This window comes from Ceratotherium simum, chromosome 37, assembly GCF_057802395.1.
Source record: "Ceratotherium simum simum isolate JZ-2026a chromosome 37, ASM5780239v1, whole genome shotgun sequence".
NCBI classification, from domain to species: domain Eukaryota; kingdom Metazoa; phylum Chordata; class Mammalia; order Perissodactyla; family Rhinocerotidae; genus Ceratotherium; species Ceratotherium simum.
The window spans coordinates 1773983-1801935 of NC_141936.1; the positions used below are offsets into that span (position 1 = coordinate 1773983).

The 27953-nt window shown below is 59.2% G+C and overlaps 1 protein-coding gene across 1 annotated transcript in view; it reads right to left on the reverse strand.

Moving 5' to 3' along the window:
* Positions 1–7857: 7857 nt before the first annotated feature.
* The window catches only part of CROCC2 (ciliary rootlet coiled-coil, rootletin family member 2), a 72946-nt gene continuing 52850 nt past the window's right edge, over positions 7858–27953 (reverse strand). The window contains exons 25-30 of the mRNA XM_087424515.1: positions 26790–27147; positions 26391–26572; positions 25322–25442; positions 24438–24571; positions 14493–14642; positions 7858–7944 (exon numbers count right to left, since the gene is read on the reverse strand). Of these exons, the coding sequence (XP_087280641.1) occupies positions 7858–7944; positions 14493–14642; positions 24438–24571; positions 25322–25442; positions 26391–26572; positions 26790–27147 (1032 nt within the window). The remainder of the gene's footprint in view (positions 7945–14492; positions 14643–24437; positions 24572–25321; positions 25443–26390; positions 26573–26789; positions 27148–27953) is intronic.

Here is a 27953-nt window from a genome sequence, read left to right on the forward strand (position 1 = left end):
GGAGGCGGCGCAGGACTGAGCAGGGACGGAGGGAACGGAGCGGGACTGAGGCAGGGACAGAGGGAGGAACGGAAAGGGGACGGAGCGGGACAGAGCGGGGACGGAGCGGGGACAGAGGGGACCGAGCTGCGACGGACGGGGCGACGGATGGGGGACGGAGCGGGCACGCAGCGGGGACGGGGGGTGCGAAGCTGGGACGGAGCGGGACGCAGCAGGTCGGAGTGGTACGGAGCGGGGACTCAGCGGGACAGAACCGGGACAGAGCGGGGACGCCGCGGGACAGAGCGGGGCTTCGCGGTCGGGTGGCTGGGGCGAGGCCGCGGTCGGAGCGGCCGGCAGGGCTGGGCGGCGGTGCAAGAAGCACGGCTGCTCCGTCGGCGGCTCCGCGCCCCGCGCCCGGTGCCTGCGCCCTGTGCCCGCTGGCCGGGCGGCTCTGGCCGGAGCTCCGCGGAGAAGGCGCCGGGCGGGACCGCGTTCGGACCCGCCCCGCCCCTGGGCCGCCCTTTAAGTCTCCGGCCGGCGGCCGCTCGCGGGGGCGGGGCGGGGTGGGGCGGGGCCATGCAAATAGGGCGGCTCTTAAAGAGCCAGGCCTGCGGGCGTGGGGTGCGGACGCCGTGTCAGCCCCGGTTGCTGTTGGCGCGCCTGGCACTGGCCCGCGGCCCCCGGGGCCTCAGAGCTCCCCCGGCCCGGCCATTAGCGAGGTGGGGGCTTCGCGGGCGCGCGGCCTGCGCCGGGGGCCATCCACTGCTGCGTGGGTCCTCGGCCGCCAGCCTGGGGCCGGCCCAGAAGAGGCGCCTTGCCCCGGGAGCAGCTCTGGGACAGAATCTAAGGCCTGCCTGAGATGTTGGGCCCGGGGGTAGGCTTCCAGGATGCCCTTTTGGGTCGCTGCCCGGCCAGGGGACCCGTTCATCCCCCTGCCAGAGTGTCAATCCAGGACCACCATGGCTGAGCAGTGCCTGCATGAACCCTTCTGGAAATGGCCAGAGGCCAGCCGCCTGCTGCCCCCTTAGCCCTGAGCCTGAGGACACTGGCTTCCGGCCACAGGAGGCAAGGCTTCCCATCTGGCCTTATATAAGGGTGACCCCTGGCCTGGGAGACTTCAGGGCATTAAACAAGGTGTTTCTGCCCTGCATGGCCACATGAGGAGAAATCCCCAGGAGGTTTCCTGATGAGTTCAGGGACCCAAGGGAACCTCCCAGCAAGAGAATCTCAGGGAGATTCCTGGGTAAAACAGCTGTCAGTGGGGAAGACTGGTCCATGTGGGCCTGGGGGCAAGTGGGGGTCAAGTGGATAGATGCCTGGTGGGTGGGAGTGGTCACAATGCAGATTCCGTGTCCCCAGCCTGTGGCCATCCCAGCCCTTCTCCTTTCTCCAGGACCGCTGACTTTGGATGTCACTCTTTGAGTGTTTGTCCCTCCTCAGGGGGACGGCATCTGGCCCACCTCTGGGTCCCCAGGCCCAGTGCAGGCCCTGACTCTGGGGCCTCAGACCCCACCCCCCATCCTCTCTGCTCTCAGAATCCTGGTGTTGGATGATGCGTGGCTGCAAGCCAAGCCTGGGGCCCCTGAAGACCAGGGTGCACCCCTCCAAGACAAGCAGAAAGAGCCAGGCCGGTAACAGCGGCTATCATTGAGGTTCTAGGTGGTTTTACACTTGGCTTTTTGTTTTTCCCTATCTTCTAAAACATCTTCAATGAGCATGCATTATTTTGCAGTCAGAGCAAGGAAAATTAAATGTGATTTTTAAGAAACAGTGGACGGGTCCTCTGTGTGTGAGTGTATGGTACTGAGGCTTATGGGTTTACACAGACTCTGTGCTTGGTGGTTTTCCTCCCATAATGTTCACACCCTTTAGGCTGGTGTCAGGGCCAGGCCCAGAATTTAACGAGGTGCCCACTGTCAGGGCCGACCCTGCACTGGCACCACCCTGAGAGTGGGCACCTCCTAAATTTCGCCCTAGTCCCACCCTGCTCAGCTGTGGGAGGGCCAGCCCTGGGGCCAGCTCCTGGCTTGGAAAACCCCCGGACAGTAGGACAACTGTGGTTGCAAGAAATGAAGGATGAGAAAGGTCAAGCCCTCCCATCCTTGGAGGAAAAAAGTCAGAGATGATATCTAATTGCCAGGCTGCGCTGGGAACAGAATCCCGACCTCACACTGCTCTCAGTGGGAACCTGGGGAGGAAAGGTGGGTTCCTACTCAATCCCATTCACTCACACACACACATCCACACGCATTCACACACATGCGTGCACACTCACATGTACCTCACACAGACACACTCATTCTCTCACACATATTCCCGCATGCATGCTCACATGTGGAGACAACACGTATCCACACACTCACCCTCATTCACACACGCACACACACACACACACACACAGAACCCTCTGGAATTTGCTCTACCCCGTCCTGGCACCCAGCCAGCTCACCTGGCCAGGGGGTAGGTGTCAGGAAGCGCAGAGCCAGGCACGGCATAGAGGTCATGGTCAAGGTCGGAGGAAGGGTGCAACAGCCTCGCCTCGTTGGACAGAGCACAGGCCAGGTGGGGTCAGGATGTGGCCCCCACAGGGCAGCCTTGAGAGCTGCCAGGAGGCTGGTCACTGTGGTGGGAACACAGCAGGACCTGCTTTTTAATTTGTCTTTTTTCTGTGAAGCTCTACCCTCTTTGGGTGTCTTTGGGGCCCACTGGAAAGCCCTCTCTCCATTTGTTTCCTCAGGTGGGAGAGCAGGCAGCACCAACCCTGATGGGGTGACGGGCCCTGGAGCACAACTTCCCTGCTAAAGGGGGGGGTGGCGACCTCTGACCCTCCTAGACCTCCCCACTCCTGCCTGGGCCCCCACTCCCCATCTGCACCCTCCTCCTCCGAGCAGGCTGCCCAGGCTGCGGTGGCCCCTCCTCAGCACTGCTGACCTTCTCCTGAGCACATGGCTCAGGGGACCCTAATAAAGGCCCGTTTCTGAGCTAGATTTTGGGTCCCCTGGGGGCCTCTAGGGAGCAGGGCTAGCCCGGAGCCCAGCCCACCCCTTGGCACACAGTGGTGCTCAGTAGATGCACCCAGTGAAGGACTGTTTCTCCAGGCATGGTGGGAGCGGTTGGCCTAGACGGGGTGTCCCCACCCAGCTGCTCAGGGGAATCCCCGAGGTGGCTTTGTGGGATGCTCAGGCTGGTGCCCCCCAGAGGCCTTGCTGACCTTCCACGGCCTTCATCCTGGGCCGATTTGCAGCCCAGCCTGGGAGACTGGGGGTTAACACAAGGCCCCACTACTGCTGGGCATTACATTTCAAAAAAAAAAAAACCCAACTGCACAGGCGAAAAAGAGAAAAAAAATGTTTTTTTTTCAGGTGCTAAAAATATTATCAGGAAATACTTTTCAGCAATGTACCGTTTTAGGTTCCCCTCCGGACTCAAGGGTGCCTTTGTCTTTGCCACAGAAAGTCCACATTTATCAAAACCAAAATCGTTTTATCAAGCAGGCTCATGTTCTGCGGCCAGGAAACCCGAGCCTCCCCAACAGGCCTGTGACATTTTAATTTAGGGCCTGAGTGTGTGTGCAATTTAGATGAGGGAGCTCCAGAGCCGACCTCGGGATACCCCAGGACTCGGGGCTCCATGCCGGGCAAGGTGTGGAGTGTCCTCCCCCGCCCACACTGGCCAGTCAGCTGGTCCCTGTGGGGCTGTGGGCTCTGGGTGGAGCTGCTAGTGGCGGGGGCTGGCTGGCTGCAGTTCTCCAACTTTCTGTCCTTCTCTCCAAGAGGCAGTTGGTTGAGCATCAATCTCCCCAGAGCAGGTGGTCCTTCCATGTATGTGAAACCAGAAGCCCCTGCCCCAGTAAACTCCCCACCTGGTCTGGGAATGAGGTCTGGAGGTCACAGGCCCCAGAGGGGCAGGTAGGGTCCAGCTCTTGCAGAGGCCCACCCCACCCGGTCACTACACTGTAAGGCTGGATGGGGCCTGGGTGCAGCTGGTCCACCGAGGCAGAGATAGGAGGGCCTGGCTCAGGGCGCACAGCCCTCCACACATAGAGGGTCCTTGGAGCCCTCCTACCCCAGCTTCTCCCCTTCTGTGCAGCGAGGGGGCGCAGCCTCCCCGGAGCCCCTCCCCCACCTATGATGGGGCTTCTGCTATTGATCTTAGAGAAATGATCGAAATGGGGTTCAACATTCACTTCCTGGGGTGTTCATTGCTGTCTTATTTTTAAAAAATAGAGAGGAATTGGAAACACTTTGAGCTGGAGATTCTGCAGGGAGAGGCCATAAACGGGTTACAGGTGGGCTCAGGGATGTGGCCCTTGGGGTGATGAGAAACCCCTCCCTGCCTCCTGCAGGCAGCCTTGTCTATCACCCCCAGTGTGCGGGGCAAAGACTGCCACTTCCCCAGTGTCCCATGACCCAGGGACAGCCACAGTGGAAGGCCTGAGGGGACCCAGGGACTGTCCCTGTGTCGGCAGGTTCTGCAGCCAATAAAATCATGCTTCTGTGGTATTTTTAATGACATGGGAAAACTCTAATGATATGATGTCAACTAAAAATTTTACAAAAGAGTATTCCAAATGGCATATACTGCGGAACCCCAACGTGTACAAGCACACGCATGGAAAGAGGAAATGCTCCGATTCCACCTTAGGATGTGCAGGTGAGGACTGTGGGTGGTGGTGGCTTTCTTCTTTATATGTTTCTTTGCTAAAATGTTCATTTGCAATTATTTGAAAAATATTAATGTTTTAGAAGCCCAAGTAGCAATCACTTTGGTCCCAGCTGGCCTCCTTGCTCCTGCAGCCCATTTCCTGCTCCAGCTGTGGCCAAGGGGGAGCCTTTGCCTCCCTCGCAAGCCGGGGTGCTTTGGAGGCCTGGGGCCTGTCTCCTTGGGGTGCTCCTTCACCCTCCCCTACCTAGTCTGTCTTGGGGCATCACTGCCTTCCTTCCTGGCCCACGTGCCCTGGGACAGCCCTTCCTCTGCAGCTCTCCTGCTCTCCCTGGGGGTGAGCCTCCTCCTTCGTTCACCCCTCACTACTGTGGGCTGTAGGGCCTGTCCTTTGACATCTGGGAAGGCTGATGCCCCAGACCTGGCGGTCCCCTGACCACAGTGGCTACAGGGTGATAGCGCTGCCACCATTTGCTAATGCTCACAAAGGGTCTGGTGTCAGCCTGGGCCACCCCTCAGATGGACTCACCATGACCCTCTGGAGTGGGGTCACCCCACTTTACAGATGAGGAAACCAAGGCCTAGAGAGCCTGTCTGGGATCCTGGGAAAGGGGTGGAGCTGTGACTCCTCTCCAAGGCCTGCAAATCCCAAACCAACGCTGGGACCCGCTGGGCCTCTTACAGGCCAGAGGCCTCCACATGGGATGGGAGGGGAAGAAGCAGCTGCCAGCCTTCTTCTGAGTTCCAGAGAGCAGGCAGGTGGGTAGCAGGCCGCCTTCCACAGTCCTTTCCCCTCGGACTCCAGGAAGGGCATAGCGCAACAGTCCAGCTGCACCCCCTGCACACTGGAATGGCCCCTACTCCAGCCCTCTCCTCCCTTGGCCTCACCTCCAGGAGGGTGGGGTGGGCAGTGTGTGTGAGGACAGACAGATGCCCAGCAGGGCTCCAGGACCCCGGGCACCAGGCCTCACCTTGCTTGGTCCACCCAGCTCATCTCTGTCCTCCAGTCAGCAGGACCCTGTGCCCGAAGACTGGGTGGACCAACGGGGTGGGGTGAGGCCAGCGTAGGGCCCCCGGGCCTGACTCTGACCTCCTGCTGAGCTGACCGGCTATGTGGCCCTTGTGGAGGTCCTGCCTCCTCCTCCCCTGTAAACTGGTGCCCCAAAGGGGTGTTGTGAGAATGGAGTGAGGCTCTTCTAAGTTCCTCAGTAATTGCTAGAACCTAAACCACTCGCTGCTGGAAACACTTAGGAACACGCAGATTTATTTCCATTAGAAAAATTCTCTTTTTCCTAAGTATACAACTTTATGTTGAATAAGTAAAAATAGTATTTCCTACATTGATTGAACTAATCATTGAAATGTAAAAGTCTTAGAGGCATCCCAGGCACTCTGAATGTCTCCCGTGAGCAGCCGGGGCAAGGAGGTCCCCAAAATTGCCAGTGAGAATGTTGGTCAAATTATGGGCACCTTTCATTTTAATAGTGAGAAGGCATCCCAACCCCTTTCACATCTGAAATGTACTCCTCTTTCATCCATGCGCACTTATTAAGCACCTCCTCCGTGCTGGGAGCTTCAGTCCCAAAGGTGTCACACCTCAGACACCAGTGCGCACTGCAGGGATGCAGAGAGGAAAGCATTGACACAGACTCCAATCTCTAGCTTCTGGTTCCTTCCTCCCCACCCTGCCATCCCTCAGGTCCTTCTGCTGGGGGTGGGGGTGGGGGGTCCTCCACAAGCAAACTGCAGGCGGGTTGGGAAGGAAGGGAAGGGTCACATCCAGGCCCTGAGTGCCAAACGTTACCTCTCAAGGCCCTACCCTTCCCCATTTTGCAGAACACTCTCCAGCAGTGGCGTGAGCCTCCCTGCTCTCCTCTGCTGGATTGCTATTTGCCCTAACTGGGCAGTGCAGGTGGGCGAATATCGGTGGTACACCACCACTAATGCCTCCTTTGCCTGGAGCAGCCATTGCTAATGGGTCACCACACTCTTCCCCTCTGAGCCGGGCTGAACTTCCGAATCCTTCTCAACACAGCCACCGATAATTAGGCAGAGTTGACAGGCAGAATGAAGCGTATTTGCCCACCTCTTTCTAGCCATTGCATTTGTACAGTTTACGACATATGATAACTCCATTAGTAAATCGATCAGAAAGCAAGGTCTGACAGATCAGCCTATTTTAAGTCCTGGATAAGTCTTGAGACAGACAGACAGATAGGTGTCACACATTTGGGCCACAGCTTACGATGACTGTGATGGGGTGGACTCTGAGCTTTTGGCCCTTCCCGTCCTCCAGGTGAGTCCTTGAGAGTGTGACAGGAGCTCCTGGAGGGGGAGCCTGGCTCACAGCGACAGCAGCACCTGTGCACGCAGGAATTGACTAGGCTGGCTGGTGCTCCACAGATATTGTAAATGTACCACTTGTGAGACAAAAGAGGCTGTTTGGAGAGGAAAACAAATCACTCTGACCCATGTTAATGGAGGGAAATGAGTAAAAATGCTAATAGGTGAACCAAGCAGCAGGGCCAAAATGGCTGCCTTGATCTCTGTAGCAACCAGGGCTGGATTCCCACAGGAATTTTCCCAGAGTTTATGGCTGGGAAAGTGGGAGGTTCTGTAACAGCTTTAACTTCACACTCCAATGCCTCTCGTGGCCAGTGAGTCACGGGGACTTGACTCTGAGTCATTTCCAGCCACCTGCCACCATGACGGACCTGCAGTTCCTGGATGTGGAAGGTTCCGCAGCCTCTGGCTGTGGGGATGTGGTGGCTGGGCCTTGCAGGACATTATGTTTTTGGCTCCAGTTGGTGGAAATGTTTTCCACGTGTTTCCCTGTGTTTACAGAGCTGAGGGCACGGAATGCAGCCTGCGGGAGCGGAAGCCAGCTTGACAGGGCCTGGTCACCAGGGTCTGGCCAGATGCGCAAGTCCGAAGCGGAAACTGAGTGCCAGGCCCCGTGCGGGCTGTGAGGGGGCTCCCCGCAGCCGGGAGGGGGGCATCGGAAAGAAGTGACCTGAAGCGAGGTTCAGCGCCAGCCAGAGGCCGAGGTCCCAAGGGCTGAGAGGAGCTCTGTGGTCAGGGGAGTCAGGCGACGCCTGCTGAGCTCGGCCCCTCTCTGTGCAGCACCAGGCATTGGTTTGCCCTGTGGTGGTTCTGCGGGCCCTGGCTGGTCAGGGCTGTGATGGTCAGGCGCCCGGGGATCTGCAGCAGGGCTCACTGCTTGGCCCAGAAGGCCTGGCCAAGGCGGGCTTGTCGCCACCACTGCATTTCCTCGTCCAGCTGCTCCTTCAGGCTGGCCACCTGGGGACACGGCAGGACTTCAGGTGGGGTGGGCAGGCCCTGTGGCCAAGGCCCCCAAGGCACATGGGCAGGAGAGCACTGTGATAGGAAGGCCCCCATCCATGGTTCCTGAAGAGAGGCAGTGTGCACTGGAGAGAAACACCAGGCAGACAGACAGACAGACCCACTAGCAACCAGACGGGGAATGCACAGTCCCACCTCTCATCAGGAACACCCATCCATGGGGCTCCTAGGGACCGAGGCAACTGCACCCCGCAGTGGACGGACCCCCTTCCATCAGGCCATGAACGTACTCAGAATAAGGAACTAACGCTCCTCGGCTCGTGAAGACAGCAAACGTGGCTTGGTGGATCAGGGACACTAACTTGGGGGTGATATTGGGCAATCACTTTACCTCTCTGGGCCTCGGTTTCCTCATCTGTAAAATGAGAGTTTTGAGCAGATGGCTCCCAGGTTTCTGACAGCTCGGAGCCTGCGGGTCAGCCCAGGCAGGCACATCCAGGTGTGTGTGTGCGTGCTTGTGTGTGTGGGCAGTGCAGGTCCATGCCCAAGGCTCTGCTGCTCTGTTACCACCCCGTCCCCCCACACACCACTGCTCTCCCGTCCTGACTGGGAAGAACAAGGTGCAGGAGCCACCTCTGCCACAACTGCTGTGTGCCTGGCAGTGTCTGGACACTTTACACGCAGTGAACTCTGACCGAGGGACTGTCCTCACTGCCCCTCTTTATGGGTGGGGTGATGGAGGCACAGAGAGGGTGGTGACCTGCCCTGGAATCCCACCCCGCCTCTCAGTGAGGTGTGGGAGTGCCAGGACGGACATGTGAGGGCCCCCAAGGTGGTCTAGAGTCCACTGGGCAGCAGCACTGGGATCCCGCTGCTGGAGGACCTCAGGCCGAGGCCAGGCGGGCACCCCTGTGGGATGCTGCACAGGATGCCAGTCCTCCCCACCCTCCTGCCCCCGGGCGCTGGGGTCCCGGCCCCAACTGCTCCTCCAGCACCTTCACCCGCCGCTGGTGGGTCCGCTCTCCGGTCTCTAGGGCCCGTGTGGCCAGCAGCTGGGTCCCATGCAGCCCCGCGGCCTCTGCAGCCAGGTCTTGCTGGTGCCGGGCTGCCAGCTCCCGGAGCCGCTGGGCTTGGGCCTGCTCCAGCTCCGCTATCTGGACCTGGGGCGAGAACTCGGGCACCTCACTGCTGTCCACCTGCCCGAGGGCTGCACAGATACCGGGGCAGGGGTGTCTCGCCCTCCCCTTGGGGCCATTATTCCTTCATCCAGACCTCAGCTGGCCCCACTGTACTCTGCTGGGGTGTGGGCCCCGGCCAGGATGGGCAAGCAGACCTGGGGTTTAGCTCACATTCAACCCCCTAGCCTTGTCTGGTTAGAGCCCCACCCACAGTCCTCCAGGGTGGCCTTACATCTGTTTTAATGGCATCCTAGTTTCCACTTGGCCCGACTGGGGGTCCTGTGGGCATCATAGCCCCATTCTTGCCCCGCCTCCATTTCCCAATTCCTTGTCTGGGGATAGGAGGTCTGTCCAGCAGCGGAAGGGGAAATTCCCCCAGCACACACATGGGAGCAGTTCCTGGACCTGCCTGATGCTGTGCTGCCCACACTCCTCCCTCTTCTGGTCCATGCACCGGATCACAAGGGCCCTGACTGTCCCACCACTCCCACGGGGCCTTGGAGAGAAGACCAGAAGGGGCCCACGGAGCCCCAGGTCCTGGTTCCAGCTCTGCTTGGGACCTGAGGTGTGACCCTGGTGGACCCCACCGTCATCTGGGGCCGTGTCTCCGCATCTGTCCTGTGTAGGAGTGGTCCAGCCTGCCCTTTCTGTCTGTGCATGCACATCCATGTGTGTGCGCGCATGAGATGGGGCACACTGGCCCACCCTTCTGGGACCCAGATCCACTTGGACATGTCCTGACCCCAGGCCCACCCCCAAGGCTGAAGTCCACAGAGCTCCACCAGCCCAGCTGACCTGCAGCTGCTGGTTCTGCCTCAGGGCCCTGTCCAGTTCTCGGAGCAGGCAGGCCCAGCTGCTCCTTCCTGGCCCCCACCCTCACTGTGTGCCCTTCCCACCTCAGCGTCTCCCGCTCCCTCTGCAAGAGCAGAAGCCGCAGTGGCTTCCTGGCAGGGTGAAGGGTCAGGCCAGCCTTCCCTCTGGGGAGCACACGGGGTGTTTCTGGGAAGGGCTCTGGGTCCCTTGAGAGCTGGCTGGGTCGGGGGAGGGCGCTGCCCTGGGCCAGGACATCCGGTCCACCCAGGGCCACCTGGCATCTGCCGCCAGATAGAGAGAAGCACGGGGTCAAGTCGCCATCCTGCTTCGGGCTAGCAGAAGCCCCGTCGCTGTCCTCAGTGGGGGAAGAGCGACATCTCCGAGGGTGGCATCCTGGGCCCTCCCTGCCCAGCACCCCTTCCAGCATCCCTCCAGGCCTATGGAGCCTCGATCCCCTGCACCCAGCACCCCTGCACCCAGCACCCCCAGCACCCCCAGCCGGCTTGCAGGACTCCCTGACCCAGTCTCAACAAGCCTGTGGCATCTGTGTCACCATCCCCACCACCCGTCCTCCTTGGAACTGCAAATTGCCCGAACAGAGCTCCCTTCTGGGTCACCCACCCCCACCATGCCGGGCATAAACATTGGGTGACCGAGGAAACATTTTCAGTGGGAAAGTTGGTGGGCTCCTTTTGTCCCCTGTGGATGACCCCTTTGGAGGAAGGAATTGACACCCAGGGGCATGCCTCATGGGTGCTCGCTGTGGACGGTCTCCTTCCCCGGGGCCTGGATGAGCACTGGGCCTGTCAGCAGCTGGGGCAGGATCGGGACCCGGGCCCTGCTCTCCAAACCAGCCCCCTCCACCACCCTGGCTGTGCCCGGCCCTGTGGGTCCTGCCTGCCGGGCCACATCCACCTGCCAGGTGGCGCAGCAGTGGTCTCAGAGGGCCAGCCCAGGCTCTGCCCAAGTCCCAGGTCGGTCCTCCCTCAGGGCCCTCTCGCCCTTGGGGCTGGAGAGGGCCTGGTCTCTCAGGGGCCCTGAGATGTGGCAGATCAGTCTCAAGGGTAGTTATGGGGTCAGTGGTGGGAGCGTTACAAACATAAGGATTCCTTTCTTCTTCAGGACTGAGAAAAACAAAGAGCCCCTCTCCCCTGAAAAAGAAAGCCCTGTGTCTTTAAAAATCCAGTTGCACTCCTGGAAGTGCACGTTAAAAGGAGAAGAGGAGAGTGAAATCCAGAATAAATAGACAGCCACATCCGGGTTTCCCCTTCTGAGACACCATAAAGGGTTTACGGGTTTGGCGGCCCCACAGCGGACCTCCTGGAGCTCATTACTGCTCCTCCCCACCCCCACCTGGCTCCAGGGACCCACAGCGGGCTCTGCTGGCCAGGGTGGTGCCCTACGCCCAGCAAATGCTCCCCTACCTCCACACCCAAGGGGCCATTGAGGTCTTGTCTCCCCAGCTTCAGGAGAAGCAGCAGGATCCCATGACTGTGCCCGGCTGGCCAGCCCTCCTTCCTGGGAGAGCAGGTGGCTCTGGGCGGACAGCTGGCCAGTGGCTTTCAGTGACTGTCCTGATCTGCTGGCCTCTGTGTCTCCATCCTGATCCCACTCCTGTTCCCAGGGTCCCTGTCCCCAACTGCCACCCCACTGACCCAGCCACTCCCCTCTGGAAAACCCTCCTGTCCTCGAGTCCACCTCAGCTGGACACTATGTACCTGGTGGCCAGGGCCTGCCCAGGATGGATGTTCATGCATGCTTGGGGACACATGACCAGGGCAGACGCTCTCCTGGAGGCTCCAGGCCCAGCAGTTCCCCGCCGGGGGCCTCACTGCTTTCCTTCAGGGTGCGTTGGTCAGTCTGCTCTGGAGCCAGCTCTCCTTCTCAGAGAGGGGCTGGAGGCTGGGTGGGCACCAGGAGACCGCCACACACAGCTGTCACCCCCGGGAACCCCGGGCCTCCTGGTCTGCATCTTGCTCCTGACACAATAAACACCCTCTTTCCTGCCCCACCCCGGCTGTGGCTGGTGGCCTGTTCCTGCTCTCTGTCCCTGAGCCTATCTTTTCACTCCTCACTGTGTCCACGTGTCCTGCTGGCATCTTTGTCCTTCAGAGTCTGAGAGCCCTGGACACTGTCACCTTGTCACTCATTGCACCAGCCACAACTTGGTGCTGCCGAGGCCGAGTCTGGCCTCCACGGTCCGCTTGGCCCACAAGGCCCAGATAAGCCCCGTCGCAGTGCAAAGACAGTCTTTGCAGGTCTTGCAGAGTGGGTGACAATCCACTGGACCTGAGGCGGCCCCTACAGAGTCTGCGGGGCCGTGCCATTTAAGACAAGCCCGCCCCCTCCCTCCAAGAGAGCTTGGCCAGACATCACTGCCTGGGACAGCCATGAGTGACAAATGCCTCGTCCCCTTTACACAGGTAAGCCCAGGTTGGCATGCCCCTCCCACACCTCTGCCCAGGGCCAGGCTGCAGCAGGAGGGCAGCAGCTTTATCCTGACGTCTGTGCCAAGCCGGCAGGTCCGCGTCCCTGTGCCCTTCCTCTGTCTGTGCCTGCACACAGATCCTGTGCAAGAGACAGGCAGCGAGACCCTCTGTCCAGGCACAGCCTAGGCGTGCTCACAGAGGATCTTGGCCATGACTCGCCAGGCCACCAGGGCAGCAGGACACATCCACATCCTTGTCCCAGTGAGGCCTTGGGAAGGCCACCCTGCTCTGGTGTCCACGCCTGAGGCCCTCAGCACCCCCCAATGCCATGACTCCTGCCTTCCCCACTTTGTACGTGGGGACACGGAGCCCAGGGGGTCAAGTGCCTTGGACGCCAAGTCACCAGCCCCGCAAAGGCTATCCCCATCCCTCCCCTACCGCCCGATTCATCTGTCTTCCCTCCTCTGGAGCCCTGGTCCTGCCCACCTCTGCAGGAGGGCTGTGAGGGTGTCAGAACCCCCGAGCCCACAGCCTGGCTGGCCCACTCCCCCAGGGTCAGCTGGGTGGGCCGTGCCTCGCAGCCCCGCCCTGTTCCTGCAGGGCTGAGGGAGCACATCCAGGACATGGGTGCTGCCTCTCGGGCGATGTGGTGGGGAGCCCTGTACACAGCAGGCACCTGCCGGGTGGGCCTGCAGAACCATAGCTGAAGTTGGGGCCTGGGCGACGTTCTGTTCCAGGAACGCCATTTCCTTTCTCTAGGCCTCAGTGTCCCCATCAGTCCACCTGGGCCTCAGGAAGATGCTCTGGGGACCCTCATTCCCAGTTTCAACCCAAATAGCTCCCCTGTGACCTATTTCAGACATGGAGACTGGGTCCACTCCCACCTGGGACAGTTCGCTGTCAGAATGACTGGCCAGTGGGCCCCGCTGGTCAGCCTCCCTGCCTTTCTCCTTCCCTCTGCCCACTCTGGGCCTGCAGCCTTGCCCCATCCCTGGGATAGTTGTCTGCCTTTGCTCAACCTCTTTGGTTGGGATCCTGTCTTGCATCTCGCCTGTGTTGGGTCTGCTGGGGTGACAAGACTAGACTTCACTTCTCGACCACATGCTCTTTTCCTGCCCTCCTGTTGTGTGCCCTCCATGGACGGGGGAATCTGGGGCTCCACAGGTAGGCGGTGTGCCAGGGCCTCACAGCTCCCAGCAGGACAGTGCTCCAACACTGGGGACAAAGGTGGGGGATGTGTCAAACCTGTGGTGCCTCCCCAAGGACAGCGAAGGGAGAGGGCGGGGCAACACCAGGGCGGTGTGGAGGTCTACAGGTGACCTGCCAGCGCCAGGCTGACTCTGAGCTGTAGGCCAGTGGGCAGATGCAGAGCAGGTGCAGAGCAGGTGCAGACACAGAAGCCTGCCTAGGCCAGCGCCTCCCCCAGCCAGCCTCTGTCTGGACCCCCACCGGGTACTCCCCTTTCCCTGGCCCCCCCAGCTCTCCGGGGACCACCCTCTCTTCTCCCCTGCCGCCCCCCAGTTCTCGAGGGGCCACTCTCCTTTCCCCCCTAGCTCTCCAAGGACCACCATCTCCCCTCCCCCGCCCCCCTCCAGAGACCAGGGACCACCCACTGGAGCCGCGGGGTCCCCGAGCCGCGTACCTGCGCCCGGCGCGCGCACAGCGCCGCGAGCTCCCCCTGCAGGCTAGCCCGCTGGGTGCGCAGCGCTGCCGTGTGCTCCCGCCGGACCCGCCTCTTCGCGCGCCGCGCCCCCGCCGCCAGCTCCCCGCGCTGCCGCCGCCCGCGCTCCTGGGCCGGGGAGAGGCCGCGCGTGGGCCGGGTGCTCCGGCCTGAGGCTGCGCCCCGGGCGCGGCCGATTCTTTTCCCCTGCGCCGTGCCCCACAGTTGACCCTCCGTCCTAGGGGTGCTTACTGCGGAGCAGGAAATCGGGGAGACGCCTGGGGCCTGACTCCCTGCGTGCCCCCTCCATCCTCAGTTTCCCCGTCTGTCAGCCGGGGATTGGATGGTGTCTGGGCCGCCCCAGGTCTGCACACCTGCCCCCAGCATCTACCTGGACCTCCCTTCATGCTGAGGGACTGATTCTGTGGAGGGAACGCAGGGCCCTGCCCTCTGGGGGGCCCTCACCTGCTGCAGGGGCTTCAGCGGGCCCTCTGCCTCCTGGCACCGGCGCTCCAGGCCTGCGACCTGCTCCTCCAGCAGTCTCCCCCTCTGGGCCAGCCCCTGGCTGTGCCTCCTGCTCTCATCCAGGGCCTGGTGCAGCTGGTCCAGTCGCTCCTGGAGGAAGGGAGACACAGGCCCTCCTGGAGACACGGGTTGGGGGTGTGCTCCAGGGAAAGGAGTGGCACAGGATGTCTGCCTAGACCACGCTGCAGGTCGCTGGGATGTAAAGAGGCAGGAATAGGTCAAGTACCACGTGCACTGATCAGGCAGCTGGGGGGAGGGAGGGGTTCCTGGAAAGCAGGCCTTGCTGGCCCAGCGTGCACAAGGGCTCCGCTTGGAGGTTCTCTGCTGTGGCCAGTGGCCTCAGACGACACATCTGGCATCCCTCCCCTGCTTCCAGCCCTTGGAATGAAGACCACAATAGTCCTCCCAAGTGCACGGAGCCTGTTGGGCTCAGCCCCTGTGCCCCCCCGCCCTTCCCCAGCCTTCTGCCTCTGCAATCCACCATGTGCTCCCCTGCCTCAGCGCTTCTGACCCTGCCCTGGGCCCTGCAGTGACCGCCCCAGAGGCACTCCCCTCCCTGCCTCACAGGCACCTGGGATGGCCCATGGTCCCTTGCCCTCCCCCCAGACCCGCTCACCTACCCATGCCCTCTTCTCAGCCCCTCTGCCTTCAGCCTGCAAAACGGCATCATTCTCTTGGGCACCTCTCTCTGTCTCCAGGCAGGCTGCGCGCGGCCTCACTGCACGCTTCAGTGTACGTTGAGTCTTGCCATTTCCACTGCCCTCAGGATGAAAACTAACTAGACAGCTTGGCCGCCTCTTCAAACTCATCTACCCTGCTCACTCTCCAGCGAGGGCCACGTGCTTTCCTGCCCCAGGGCCTCTGCCCTTGCTGCCCCGTGCCTGGGGCACTGCCCGCTGTGCTGTCCTCTTAGCCTTGCAGCCGCAGCCGGCGGTGCTGTTGGCCTCCTTCCCCTGCTGTGCCGCAGCCCCGCCTCCTGTCACCCCACTGCTCTGAGCCCTCACAAGGAGATGGCTCCTGTTGTGTCCCCTGGCTCCGGAGCCAGCACACAGCGGAGAACTCTCCTCTATGCACAAGTGAGCCACGCAACTTGCAGTCCCGCCCACGACGCAACATGGCTTTGTAAGACCGGGCGAGTCCGCGGCTTTTGAATCTTCCCGAGTGTTTCGTGGAAGAAGTGCCCAGTGCCTTCCAGTACCGAGGACTCTGAAGAGTCAGGAGCCGCACCCGCTCGTGCTGCAGGTGGCTGAGTGGGAGGGGAGGGGTGGGCCTGAGGGGAGATGAGTTGGGGGCCCCAGCCCCAGTTGGGGGTCCCATTGTCCACACCAGAGCCCGTGGTGGCTTGGACTCAAGGGGAAAAGAAGTGAAAGCGCGTGCTGTGGGCTTTAGAGAGAGCCTGGAGGGGCCGTGTGGGGAGGAGCAGCAGGCGGTGTGCTGAGGACTCCTGGGCTTGGACTGCTGGATGGTCCAGGACCCACTTAGTAAGACGGGAAGGTGGGCGGGGGAGCATGTTTAGGGGTGAAGGTTCAGAGTTCAGTCTTGAGGGGCCACCCAGGACTCACTGGATGTGGGGGACAGTGTTGCAGAAGCAGGTGGCTCTGGAGGCCCAGGGCACCGAGGGCCAGGGGAGGGGAGGGCTGCCCTGGTGAGAGGGGAGAAGGGGCCAGAAGGGGCCCTGGGCCAAGTGGATGTTAGAGCTGACAGAAGAGGAGACCTAGCCCAGGGAGGACCAGAGGGCTGGTAGAAATTGGGAAGGAGGGAGAGGACAGTCTCCTGTGTGGGATGCCCCAAGGGGTCAGGTAGACACAGACCCAAAAAGGACACTTTGGATGGGACCAAATGTTGCTGGTGACTTTTGTGTGCAAGTGCACCCGTGTGTGTGTGTGTGTGTGTGTGTGGTGGGGTGCTGAGGGTGGGGGGAAGAGGGAGGAGGAACAGCCCTTCCAGAAGCCCGGCTGGGGGAGGGGACACAGGGCCAGCAGAGAGGGGAGTGGGGTGTTGGGGGGCAAGGAAGAGGAGAGTGGGCATAGAGCCAGAGAGGGAGAGCTGAAGGTGCAGGAAGCCCTGATGACCCACGCGGGCTCCAGCCCTCAAGTTACAGGGTCCCCATGTCAGCCGGCAAACACGGGTCATTCACAACTACCAGAGCAGCTGTGTCCTGGGTGCTGTGTCTAGAGGGCCTTCACATCCATCCTTTCACCCAGTTTTCACCAAATGCTGGAGCAGATGTTGCTCCGCTCACAGAGGAGGACTGACTCCCACTAGCAGAGGAGTGGAGGGCGAGTGGCCGGGTGTCGACCGTCTGAGGCTGGCTGAAGGGGAGATGGGCGGGGTGACCCTGTACATAGTTTTTTTGTCTGACACTTCAGTGCTTTAAAAAAGGAAAGGGAGGAAGGCGATGCTTTAGATGGTATCTAAAATCGTGACGTTTCACCCTTCCTTGCAATTTTGAAAATTGCCGTTTTCTGTTTGTAACATATTTTCCAGTAGAAAGGCAGAGGTTTCCTTCAAATATGGCTTAAATATTTCATGGTATTTTAAAGAGGCCCCAAACCACTCATGTGAAGCATTACGCTCCTCTTGTAATGACTCAACTTTTATGGAATTCAAATTAACCGTAATAACTGGATGGGGCGCCCTTTGTGAACATCGCCTGTGCCCTGCTGAGTTATCTCATTTCTTGCATCGCTTTGGTTCAAAGCCCTGATGCTGGAGGAGATGCGGGCTGGCCAAGCAAGCCTCACAAACCCAGGTTCAGTTTGAGGGTTCACATAGCTGCAGGAAGTGTGAACCCTAGCCCTTCTGCCCAGCCCTGAGTGTCGGCTCCTGCTGTTCCACCCTGGGAGCTGGAGCAGGGAAGAGCCTGACTTGGGGCAGGGATGCAGGGCTCGGTGTGTGCCCTTGGACCACCGGGCCCCCGGCCTCAGTTTCCCCATCTGTGGCATGGGTGTGATGCAATCTCACAGGGTTCTTGTCAGGACCAAGAGAAGGTTGGGAGGAGAGCTATGAAGATGCCCTCCCATATGGCAGCTGCTGTAAAATGAAGGTCTTGCACAATGGAGGGTGGAAAATAGGTCAAGCACTAATGCAGCAGATGGAGGTCTCCTTAAACATCCCGCGTGTTGCTCTATGAAGAGCAGAGCATGCCACAAGCCCCCCGCCCCTAAATCCATCCTTTGGGGCCCCGGAGTTCATGTCCTCAGCCTGATGCCTTTTATCCACTAGGTGACAACGGATTGATTCATGCATTGGCTGGCAAGCATCCCCTGGGCCCCTGGTGTGGGCGAGGGCTGGGGCAGCAGTGCAGGGCCACCTGGTCCTGCCCTCCGGGAGCCTGGGGAGCCCTCCGACCAGTCCCAGGACAACTAGACCGGGAAGTGCTCAGATATAAGGAGGTTGGGCCCCCCACTGCACACAGCGGGACTTGGCAGCCGAGATAGGAGCCCAGGGTCTGGTGCTGGTTAGTGGCGGCCGGATACCTCTGGACTCTGCCCTGTCCTGCTGGCCTATTTGTCCACCCTTGCGCCAACCCCTCCCACTTTGACCATACTAGCGTTATAAATTCCTTTTTACTGTTCTTTTTCAAAATTTCCTTGGAAAATCTCAAACATCTATTCTTCCGTGTAAACTTTGCAATCGGTATGTTCAGTTTCCTTCCAAACATGCCACAGACAAATAGACAAAACCAAACCAAGAAAGAAACAACCAACAACCAACAAGCAGCAGACAAACCAGCAACATAAACACAGATCCATCTAGAAGCTGATCAAAAGTTTGTAACTGCCCCAGAGCCACACTTTCTCACCAGTAAGACTAGACGTAGTGACAAAATGAAGCACGAATGTGTAATTATTCTTTAAAATGACCCTTGAATTAAAGAAGAAATAAAAACTGAAACTCCTAGAAACTTGGTAAGAAGGAAAAGAATTCATATCAAAAACCTATGGGACACATACTTGACCACAACTAGGAAAATGTGATAACACTGAATGCTTTTACCATCGAAAGAGAAGCCCAGACAGAAATACATCACTTGTCCAATTTAAGAAATCAGAAAAATTACAATAACAGAAAAGAGGATGTTAATAGAGACAAAAGCTGAAATGAATAAATTAGACAAAAATGAGAGAAGAGATAAAAGTTGGTCCTTTGAAAAGACAAATAAAACAGATGAACTGTTAGCAAGTTAGATTAAGAGAATTGAATAAAAATCTCCAACATCAAGGACAGAAACAGACATAACTACATATATAACTAAAATATAACTATACGTGTAAATAAAATGTTAAACAAATTTGTGCCAAGTCCCTGGCAATGTATTTAAAAATATAAGGTGGATGACTTCCAAATAACAAAACTGACCCATGAAGAGATGGAAAACTAGAACAGACCAGATAGAGAGAGATTGGGGAGGGAGTTAAAGCGTACTATTTAAGAGGACAGGAGGTGCCGAGTGTTGGTGGGTAAGTTCAATTTAACCTTTCCAGAAAGCTTAACTCTTGGGCTATTTAGATTATTCCAGGTGATAGAAAAAGATGGAAAGCTCACCATTTCACTTTATGAAGATAAAATAATCTTAACACACAAAAAAATCGGATAAGTATGGCACCCTGAAGAAAGACAGAGGCAGCCATTCTCGACAGAACTTCAGGTATCCACTCCAGCCACAGCGTGGGCCCCCGTGGCCCGGGCGCAGCCTGAGCTTCCCTGCTCTGCTGGCTCGGGAGGCTGGGCGGCTCCCCGACTTTGCTTCTAGAACCTGGACTGAAGCTCAATTTGGGCCCTGGGGGAGAGTTCTCAGGAGAAGAGGAGAGGGTGTGCGACAGGGCTGAACCCGGGGGACGTGAGGAGCTGGTAGGGTTGGATGTGGCAAGTGTGGGTGCTGGGAGGAGGCTGTGAGCCCCTCTGAGCCATCGCAGCTGTGACCTGGCTGCGATCCGAGGGTAACATGGGGCGGCCTCTCCCAGTGGGCATGTGTGGGTGATGCTGGGCCGGTGCCAGGCCCTCCACCCGCACCTCCTGCTGGCTCTGAGGCCCAACCAGCTGCCCACAGACCCCCCGGGTGCTGTGCTCGGCGCGTGTCCTCACACCATGGGCTCGGTTCTGCATTGTTGATCTATTGAATTCCCAGGGTAGCCCTGGAAACGGGGAGGGATTTGCTCTCAAACAAGAATCTTACTGTTTGCATAGCACAGCCTACCATTTAATTAGAAAAATATGTTTTTAATTAACTTTCTCTTGACAAACACATTGGCTTATGTGAAACAGGGGAAAAAGCAGTCCGAGAAAGTGAAAGATGCTGTGTAAAATGCAGCCCTTGCTCTAGCCTACGCGGGCGGCCTGGCAGTCTGACTTGGACGAGGTGAGGGCAGCAGGCAGTGTAGCCACACGTCCTGAGCCCCCAGCCTGGCTGGAAACACTTCTGCCTGGGTTTGCTGTTAGTCAAAAGTGCCTGGGGCCTCCGGTGACTTAGGCGTGTCTGAATCCCCCTCCCAGGCACCCACTGCAATGGCCAACAGGTTACAAAAATGGAGAGAGTCTTTCCTTAGAGCTGGAGACTAGGACTTGGAGGGTTCCTGAGAGATGGAGGACAGACGGAACAAGCTGGCCTAAAAATAGAAGAAATGGCAATTGCCAGAATTCTTAGAAAAATTTGACACAATACTGATAGATTTTAGCACATGCACTTCACTGAAAAATGGAGTAAATTCTGATCAAGGAGAAAAATTAACAGGGGTAGAGGAGATTTGAACAACATCCCGAAAAGCCTGTGGCACCCATATGTGGAGACCCCAAATGGAAAGCTCCCGGTACCTTGGGGACCCTGATTCAGAGGGCCAGGGCTGGAGGGGGACTGCAGGGATATGGGGGGGAAGGAGGGTCATGGCAGGTGGGGGACAGGAAGGCCCCCTATTCCCTGGCACGCAATGCCAGGGAGGCAGAGGCTGGGAACACCACCACAGCTGTGCCCCAGAGAACAGGGCCCTGGTCCTCCCCATTCCTGGAACAGGAAAGTTCTGGTGAGGGCTCAGTGTTGCCTCTGATGCCGGCTCCCCACGGCTCCCCCTTGGAGCCTTTCTCTCTGCCTTTCATTTGGGCCTGAAACATCTAAACAGGGACACGTGAAGTCCCCGATGGGTTCTTCTCCACTCCCAACTTTGAACAAGACCAGATCCCCTCTTTAACGATGTGCACAGGAAAAACTCACAACATAAGTAGCAATCAACTGTGGTTCAAGACACAAGGTGAATCCGAGGAGTCGGATCTGAGGGTCTCAAATTAAAAAGAGAAGAGAGTTATTGCAAGAAATGGGAATGTGTGTCAGAAAATGTTAACTGACATCCTCAAGAAGGTGAGATCAGGGCAGGAGCGGAGGGTAAACCATCAAGAGAGAAACACCAGCCCCCACACGGCTGGCAGGGATGGAGGCAGGCAGCGGATTAGACACAGCAGATGGTCAGATCACCAAGCAGGACGAAGACCCGAAATTCTGCCGGGACTTGGGGGAGCCAGTGACGAGCAGGTGAAATTCAAGATCAGCCAGGAGGACAGGGCTGGAGAGCAGCGCTGGGTTGTGTGAATTTCAGCACAAAAGAATGGGGAAGAGGTGGGAGGAAAAGAGCTGCTTTTTGAGTGGAAAGAACTCGTATAAACTGCAGATAGATTTGATTCTGCACACGGAGAGGGCTCACATTTTGCATAGGCAAAAATAACGGAGGGAACATCTCAAATCAATGTTTCAGTGACACTTTTGAATTTCAAAGATAAATGGGCCTTCTGGCTCCCACTCTGGAAGAAGCAACTCAGATAACCTACAATATCCTTACATTTCTTGAAGGCATCTGAGACAGAGGTCAGAATCTCTTGAAATCTAAGGAAGAAACAGGTCCCTCCCAGAGAGATGGGATGTGAGCCTGATGCACGAGCGTCACCTGTGTGTGTGAAGAATTCTGCTGACATGTTAACAAATTGCTGAAACCAGGGGTGGTAGGCAGACCTCTGAGATGGCCTGTGACCTTTGGCTCCTGACGTTATCCCGAGGTTATGTTAGATTCCGTGGCAGAGGGATTTGCAGATATAATGAGGGCTACTAAGTGGTTGGCTCTGAGTTAAGCCAAGGGGAGATCATCCAGGTGAGGCTGATCTAATCACACGAGCCTGTGGGCTGATGGCAGAGGAGCAGCAGTGAGGTCTGAGGGTACCAGGGTTTCTCGTGAGGGTCCTGCTGCTGCTGCAGTTGTTGTGAGAGCCTATGAGAAGGCCCAGCCGGGATCTGGGAGAAGACTCTAGAAGCTACTCTGTCCTCAGCCGACAGCCAGGAAGCAGGACCTCGGTCCCACAACCACAAGGAACTGAATCCTGCCAACGCCCTGAATGAGACTGCAAGGGGATACTTCCCAGGGCCTCAGGTGAGGACGTGGCCCAGCCCACCCCAGAGTGTGAGACCCTGCAGAGAGAACCTAGCCCCGCCAGGAGGGGCTTCTGGGAGCTCACAAATGGTGTTAGGGCATCAGTCTGGGGTAATTTGCTGTGTAGTGACTGAAAACTAATACACCAAGTGGGGGCTGCTGTGAGTATAAAGCCCTTGGGGTCTGCAGGTTCTTCATGGAGGAAGATGGAGGTGGGCAGGTCTGGAGGAGGGGAGGACCGCAGAGCAGAGGTCTCCAGAGCCCCCAGGGCACAGGGGCAAAAGCCCTGCAGCTGGGGGAGGCAAGGGGTGCAGGAAGGGGTCCTGGCCCAGCCATCAGAGGTCCCTGAGCACAGCCTGATGTGACACGTTTGACTTCTTGCTAAACATCGGGAATCAGAAGAAGATGCTTCAAACGTTTTGTAACATTCCCCCTATGCCCAAGAGGTAACCAAGATAGGGGAAAAGGGATGATGCCAGGATGCGAACACTGCAGGGCAGTGGGGAGGAAGTAACCCCACAAGGAAGGGCAAAATGGAAGTCATGAGAAAGCCTTAAAAGCAGCAAGAATCCTATTAGCGACTGAATAAAAACCGCACATAAACGATTACAAAACCGGTAAGTGGGATGAATTTCCCTGGAAAAGGCAAAGACTCTATGGTGGGATGGAGACCAAAGCTAGGCTGATGAAATGATGGCTAAAAACACAAGGAGCAAAAGTGCAGAGGCCAAGAAGAGGAGAGGATGGGAGTGGTGGAGGATTCCAGACAAACAGCCTTTAACAGGGCCTGGAGGGCCCAGACCAGTACAAGTTGGACAGAGCAGTCAAGACACTTTCAATTCTGAAGAGCGTGTCGTAGAAATCTATAAATCAAAGACCCTTAAAAATGAAAGGAGGCGTTGCCAAAAAAATTGTAATGGGAAAATTCCACACGTCACTCTTAGTTTTGACAAATTCAGGAGACAGATCCAGTGTGCAATATTGAATGACATATTTGTAAAGGTGGATTTAATGGGTATTTTTCAAAATGCGTAACCTGTAAACAGAAAACATTATTTGCAAATGTGCATGGAACACACACGTGTGAACACACGTGTGAAAGGGGATGCAGCCCTGCCCGCCTCCGTGGTGTCTCAGAGCCCCACATCTCCTGGCATCTCACCAGTGCTGCCACCTTCCCCAGCCAGGTCCCCAGGCCCTGCGACTGACCCCTCCAAGTCTCTTCCCCCACCAGCCGCAGCCATAGGGGTCTTTGAAGCAGAAATCCCCTTTCATCTCACAAATCTTCCCCAGGCTGAGCTCCTCGGCTCTTTCTCTGCAGCCCCACCACTGCTCTCTGTCCCCTCCTCTGCAGAAGGGCCCTCCTTCATGGGGACCAGGGACCCTCAATGCCTGGCCTTTGAGGGTCCCCAGGCTGCAGACTGAGCCCTGCATGGAGCGAGCGCAGCCCAGGCTTGGGGTCTGCATCCACCCTCTGAGGTCGAGGCCTGCCTGGCTGGCTGCCTTTGGGGTCCTGTGAGCCTCGCTCAGCTCACTGCTCCCACGGACCTGCAAGGCCATCCCTTCTGGTCACTCATCTGGCGTTTCCTCCTCACAAGACACCTGGAGAGGGGTGACCTGCTGCTTGTGGCACTTGTGGAACTGAGAGCCCCTACACGCCCCCATGTCCTTTTCAGTGCCCCCTGCTCTGCTGCCTCCATCAGCCTCATCTTTCCAGCAGGGGACCTAGGGCCCTGATTCCCTGACACCCAGGGTGGCCTCCTCTGGGGCCCAGTGTTCCTCCTGCCGGGCACCCTGCTCCTGACACCTCCAAGGTCCTCAAGGAGCTTCAGCTTTGACCTGTGGGCCTGGGGTGGGGCGCAGGGCTCGCCGTGAGCCAGCCCCCGTCCACCCGGGCCTGGCCCTCGCTCTGGGCTCAGATTTCTTCCCTGAAAATTGTGGCCCCCAAGGCCATTTTCACAACACAAAGCCCACGTGTGGGGACAGTTACCCGAGTTCATACTGTGCAGCCTCCTTCCATGTCTAAGTGACAGAAAAAAATGGTCCCACGACAGCATAAATGTGACCCCACAGAGAGCCCCAAGGTTAGGCCAGTGTCACCCTACGCCTGCCAGTGTTGCCACAGAAAGACGGATGGACCTGGGAGGCTAGAGGTCTGCCCCTGGCTCTGCCCCTCGCTGGCTCTGCCTGCCACCCAGGCCAAGTTACTCCCTGTCCAGGACTCAGTTTCCCCAATCTGTAAAATAAGGGCTAGGACCACCTCAGAGATAGTTCTGCCAGGGAAGACCCTGATGAGCTCTGTGGGACCCAATGTCCTTCGAGGACGCCCGCTCCAGCCTAGCCTGTGCCTCTGCCCACAGGGACCAGAAACCTCCCCTCGCCCCGAAGCCCTCTCAGCCTCCTCCCTCCTCCTTCTCCACCCTAGGGTGTGGGGGGGAGCCAAGTGTCCCCGGTGCCCACGCGCCACATGCCCCACCTGGAGGCGCCGCTTCTCCTGGCCTGCTTCCCGCATGCTTGCCAGCTGCTCCGTCTGCAGCCTCTGGAGCGCCTCCTCCTGCAGGGCCCACGCTGCCCGGGCACGGCCCATCTCGCCCTCCGCCTGGCGCCAGCCTGTGGGGCACATGGGGCAGCTCGCCTGGCTGCCAAGGTCTGTGGGCCGTCCCCTCCCATTTCATAGGCTGGGAAACTGAGGCTCGGTGAGTTTAAGTGACTGGCGCCCACCTGACAATTCCCTGCTCCTCCCTCCTGGAAGCTCGAGGTCCCTGGGGCGAGTCTGGGGTCCCAGCTCCCTCTGCCTCGACTCCAGGCCCCTCCCCCTCCCCATCTTTCTCCTCTGCCTCCTTTCCTTCCACAGACATTCCTCCCTAGAGACTCTGCGACAGGCCCTGGGCTTGCCTACTGGGCTGACCTGCTAATGGGGAAGGGGGACAGAAATGAGGTGGGGTGAACAGCAGGGCAAGAAGCCTATTTGAGGAGGTGACACGGGGCAGAGCCCTGGTGTGGGGAAGGGCTGCATGACTGTCAGGGGAACAGAGTTCTGGGTGGCAGGCATAGCCAGTGCAAAGGCCCTGAGGTGGGAATAGCAGGAGGCCCGAGTTGTGGGAAGGGGTGGGGGCTGGATGGTGTGGGGCCTTGCAAGGTCTCTGGCTTTTATTCCTCGTGATGGGGAGGCAGCTGCTGAGAGAGCACCCACCACTGCCAAGCATGGGGTGTGCCTCGGGGAGGGTGCTGTTGGGTGTTGTCCCTGTGGTCCTGGCGTGAGCAGTTTCCAGGACTGCACACTCATCGTGGCCAGGAGCGGGGCGCTCTGGGGAACCCCTCACAGCTAGTCCCCAGAGGCAGGGGGCGAAGGGAGGGTACCTTCCTCCGCTTCGGCCAGCGCCTTCTGCAGCTGCCCCACACGGCTCTGGGCTCGGGCGCGCTCGCTCTCTGCCTTGTTCAGCTGGCTGCTCAGCCTTGCCGCCTGGAAGCGCCAGTGGTCCTGGGTGGAGGAACCAAGGTCAGAGAGCAGCCCAGGGGGTGAGTGGAGGGCAGAGGTGTCCGGCTAGAGGGTGGGGGGCAGCTCATGGATATGCAGGACGGGGCAGTGGGGTGGGGCGGGCTGTGGGCTGCAGGGAAGGCCAGGCCATGTGGGACAGCTGAGCTGAGTGAGAGGCGCTGGGGAGGGCATGGAGGGGCTGGGGTGTGGGCTGGCCCAAGTGGGCAGGATTAGAGTGTGGACATAGGGTGGGCAGTGGGGTGCACAGTGGCAGATGATGGCCCATAGCCTGTGGGGTCAGGGTCACCTGCAGGGACTGCTCCCAGCCAGGACCAGGGACTGAGTGGGGCTGTGGCCCTGCTCCCTGGGGCTGGCATTGGTGGGAGGGTGGGCCGGAAGGTGGACAGGTGTCCATGGAGGACCCGGGGGCCAGGGCTGGGTGACTGTCTGTCTGTCTCTCCCCACAACCCCTCCCACCTGGCCAGTCAGGCAGGGACAGCTCATGGGCAGCTCTGGGGAGCCCTGGGGTGGCAGGCTGGGGGGCACACGGGAGCAGCTGCTGGGGAGCTTGGTCTCCCATGGGAGGGGTTATTGGGACCAGCAGGTGACCTGGCCAGCCACTGGGATGGTTCTTCAGGCGACAGGCATGGGGATGGAGTACACCCCGACCTGGGTCCCAGTGGGCCTGGCTCCAGGGGCTCTGCTGCCCAGTCTGAGGAAGGGAGGTGGCCTCGGCCCATTTGGGGCAGTTGGGTTTCGAGGGATGATGGTATTTATCGGTATTTATCATGACAAACAAAGGACGGTCTGGACACTGACGCACCCACTGACCCATAGGGCCGCGCCAGGATCTCAGCAGACCAGGGACGGACGGGCAGGTGGACAGCAGACTGAGTGGCGTCTCTCTGTCTCCCAGAGCCCCCAGGGCATGTCCTCCCCATCCCCCCTTACCTGCTCCCGCTGGGCATCCTGCAGCTTCTGCGCGAAGTCTCTCAGGGCGTCCCTCACAGAGGCCACGTCCACCTCTGGGCCGTGGTCTCCGGGTGCTGGTGAGGGCCATCGGAGGGGTGAGTGGGACCTGGCGGGGGGACTGGCACTCTGCTGCCCGGAGTGACTCTGGGAGCTGTGCGAGCCTGCAGGACAGTGACGGCTGAGGGGACGTGGTGGGGACTTGGTGACAGACATGCAGGCGCCCTCTCTCCCTTTCTCTGTGCTGTCCCTACCACAGGGAGCTCGTGGGGAGCTCAGGGTCCAGGCCCCTCACTGTGAGGCCCAGGGATGGGTGGGAGTGCCTCAGGGGAGGGGCAGAGCTGGGACAGGACCCCATCTGAAGCCACTGGGGACACTGACCTTTGGTGGGGGCGCCGGGCCGCTTGGGGGAGGCGGAGGGGCTCTGTCCCCAGAACCCCAGGCCGTGGTGGAGTGTGGCCCACAGCCGGCCCAGCTGGCCCTCCACATCCCGCCTGGCGCCCTCAGCCTGGGCCAGCTCCTGCTCCAGGCTGTGGATCCGGTGGCAGGCCCCGTCCAGGCGAGCCTGGAGGCCGTCAGCCATGCTGCTGGCCTGCTGCAGCTTCCCGGAGACGCTGCGCAGCTCAGCCCGGAGGGTCTGCTCGGTTCCCTGGCTCTCGCGCAGGCGTTCCTCCAGCTGCCTTTCCCGGGCCTCACCTCCTGCCTCCACCTCCGTCAACTTTCGCTGCAGCCTCAGGACCTGTAGGAGGGACCTGAGGGGCTCAGACAGAGGTCTCGCCCCAGGTCTACCCACCTCTGAAGACCCTCCAGGCCTCTTGGCCTCACCCTCTCCTTGGCATGTCACAGCTGGGGGGACCTTGGACCTGCCTCCCAGACCATGTTTGGCAGTGGGGACACCTGTGCCCAGGTAGGGAAGGACACCCCAGGACCAGGGGCACATCCTGGCAGGCAGCAGAAAGCCCCACTGGCAGCCATATGAAGACCCCGGCCAGGCAGGGCCATGGCCCAGGCTGCCTCCTCCTGCGGCCTGCCAGGCCCCCTACTCTGGCCAGCTTCATGCTTGCCTGCCATATCAGGGCCTGTGGTAGCAAGGCTGGGTCAGTGCCATCCTGAGTCCAGGGCTGGGGAACCACAGGGTGCCCGACTCCCCCCACAGGCTTCCAAGTGGGTGACAGCCCAGCACACAGCACACGAGGGCCAAGAGGGGCTGGCAAGACTCTGGGGGGCTGTTTTCCCACCTCCCTTGGCTCGGGCCACCCTTCTCCTTTGTGGCTTCACTCCAGCCCCCTGGCAGCCCCCTCTTCATGGACCCTCTGCTGTGCCACGTTCCCCCTCCCTTCTCTCAGGGGCTCAGCCTCGGCACAGAGGGGCCTCCCTATCCCAGCTGGCCCTTGGCAGCAGCCCATCCCATCATTCCCAGTTAGGTTACCCTGTCTGCTGCTGCACCCTGGTCACGGCCCGACGTGCTCCCAGCCCCTGGACGGTCCCTCCACTCACACGAGGAGCCCTGTAAATACTTGTGAGTGGACAGGAGTATACACGGGG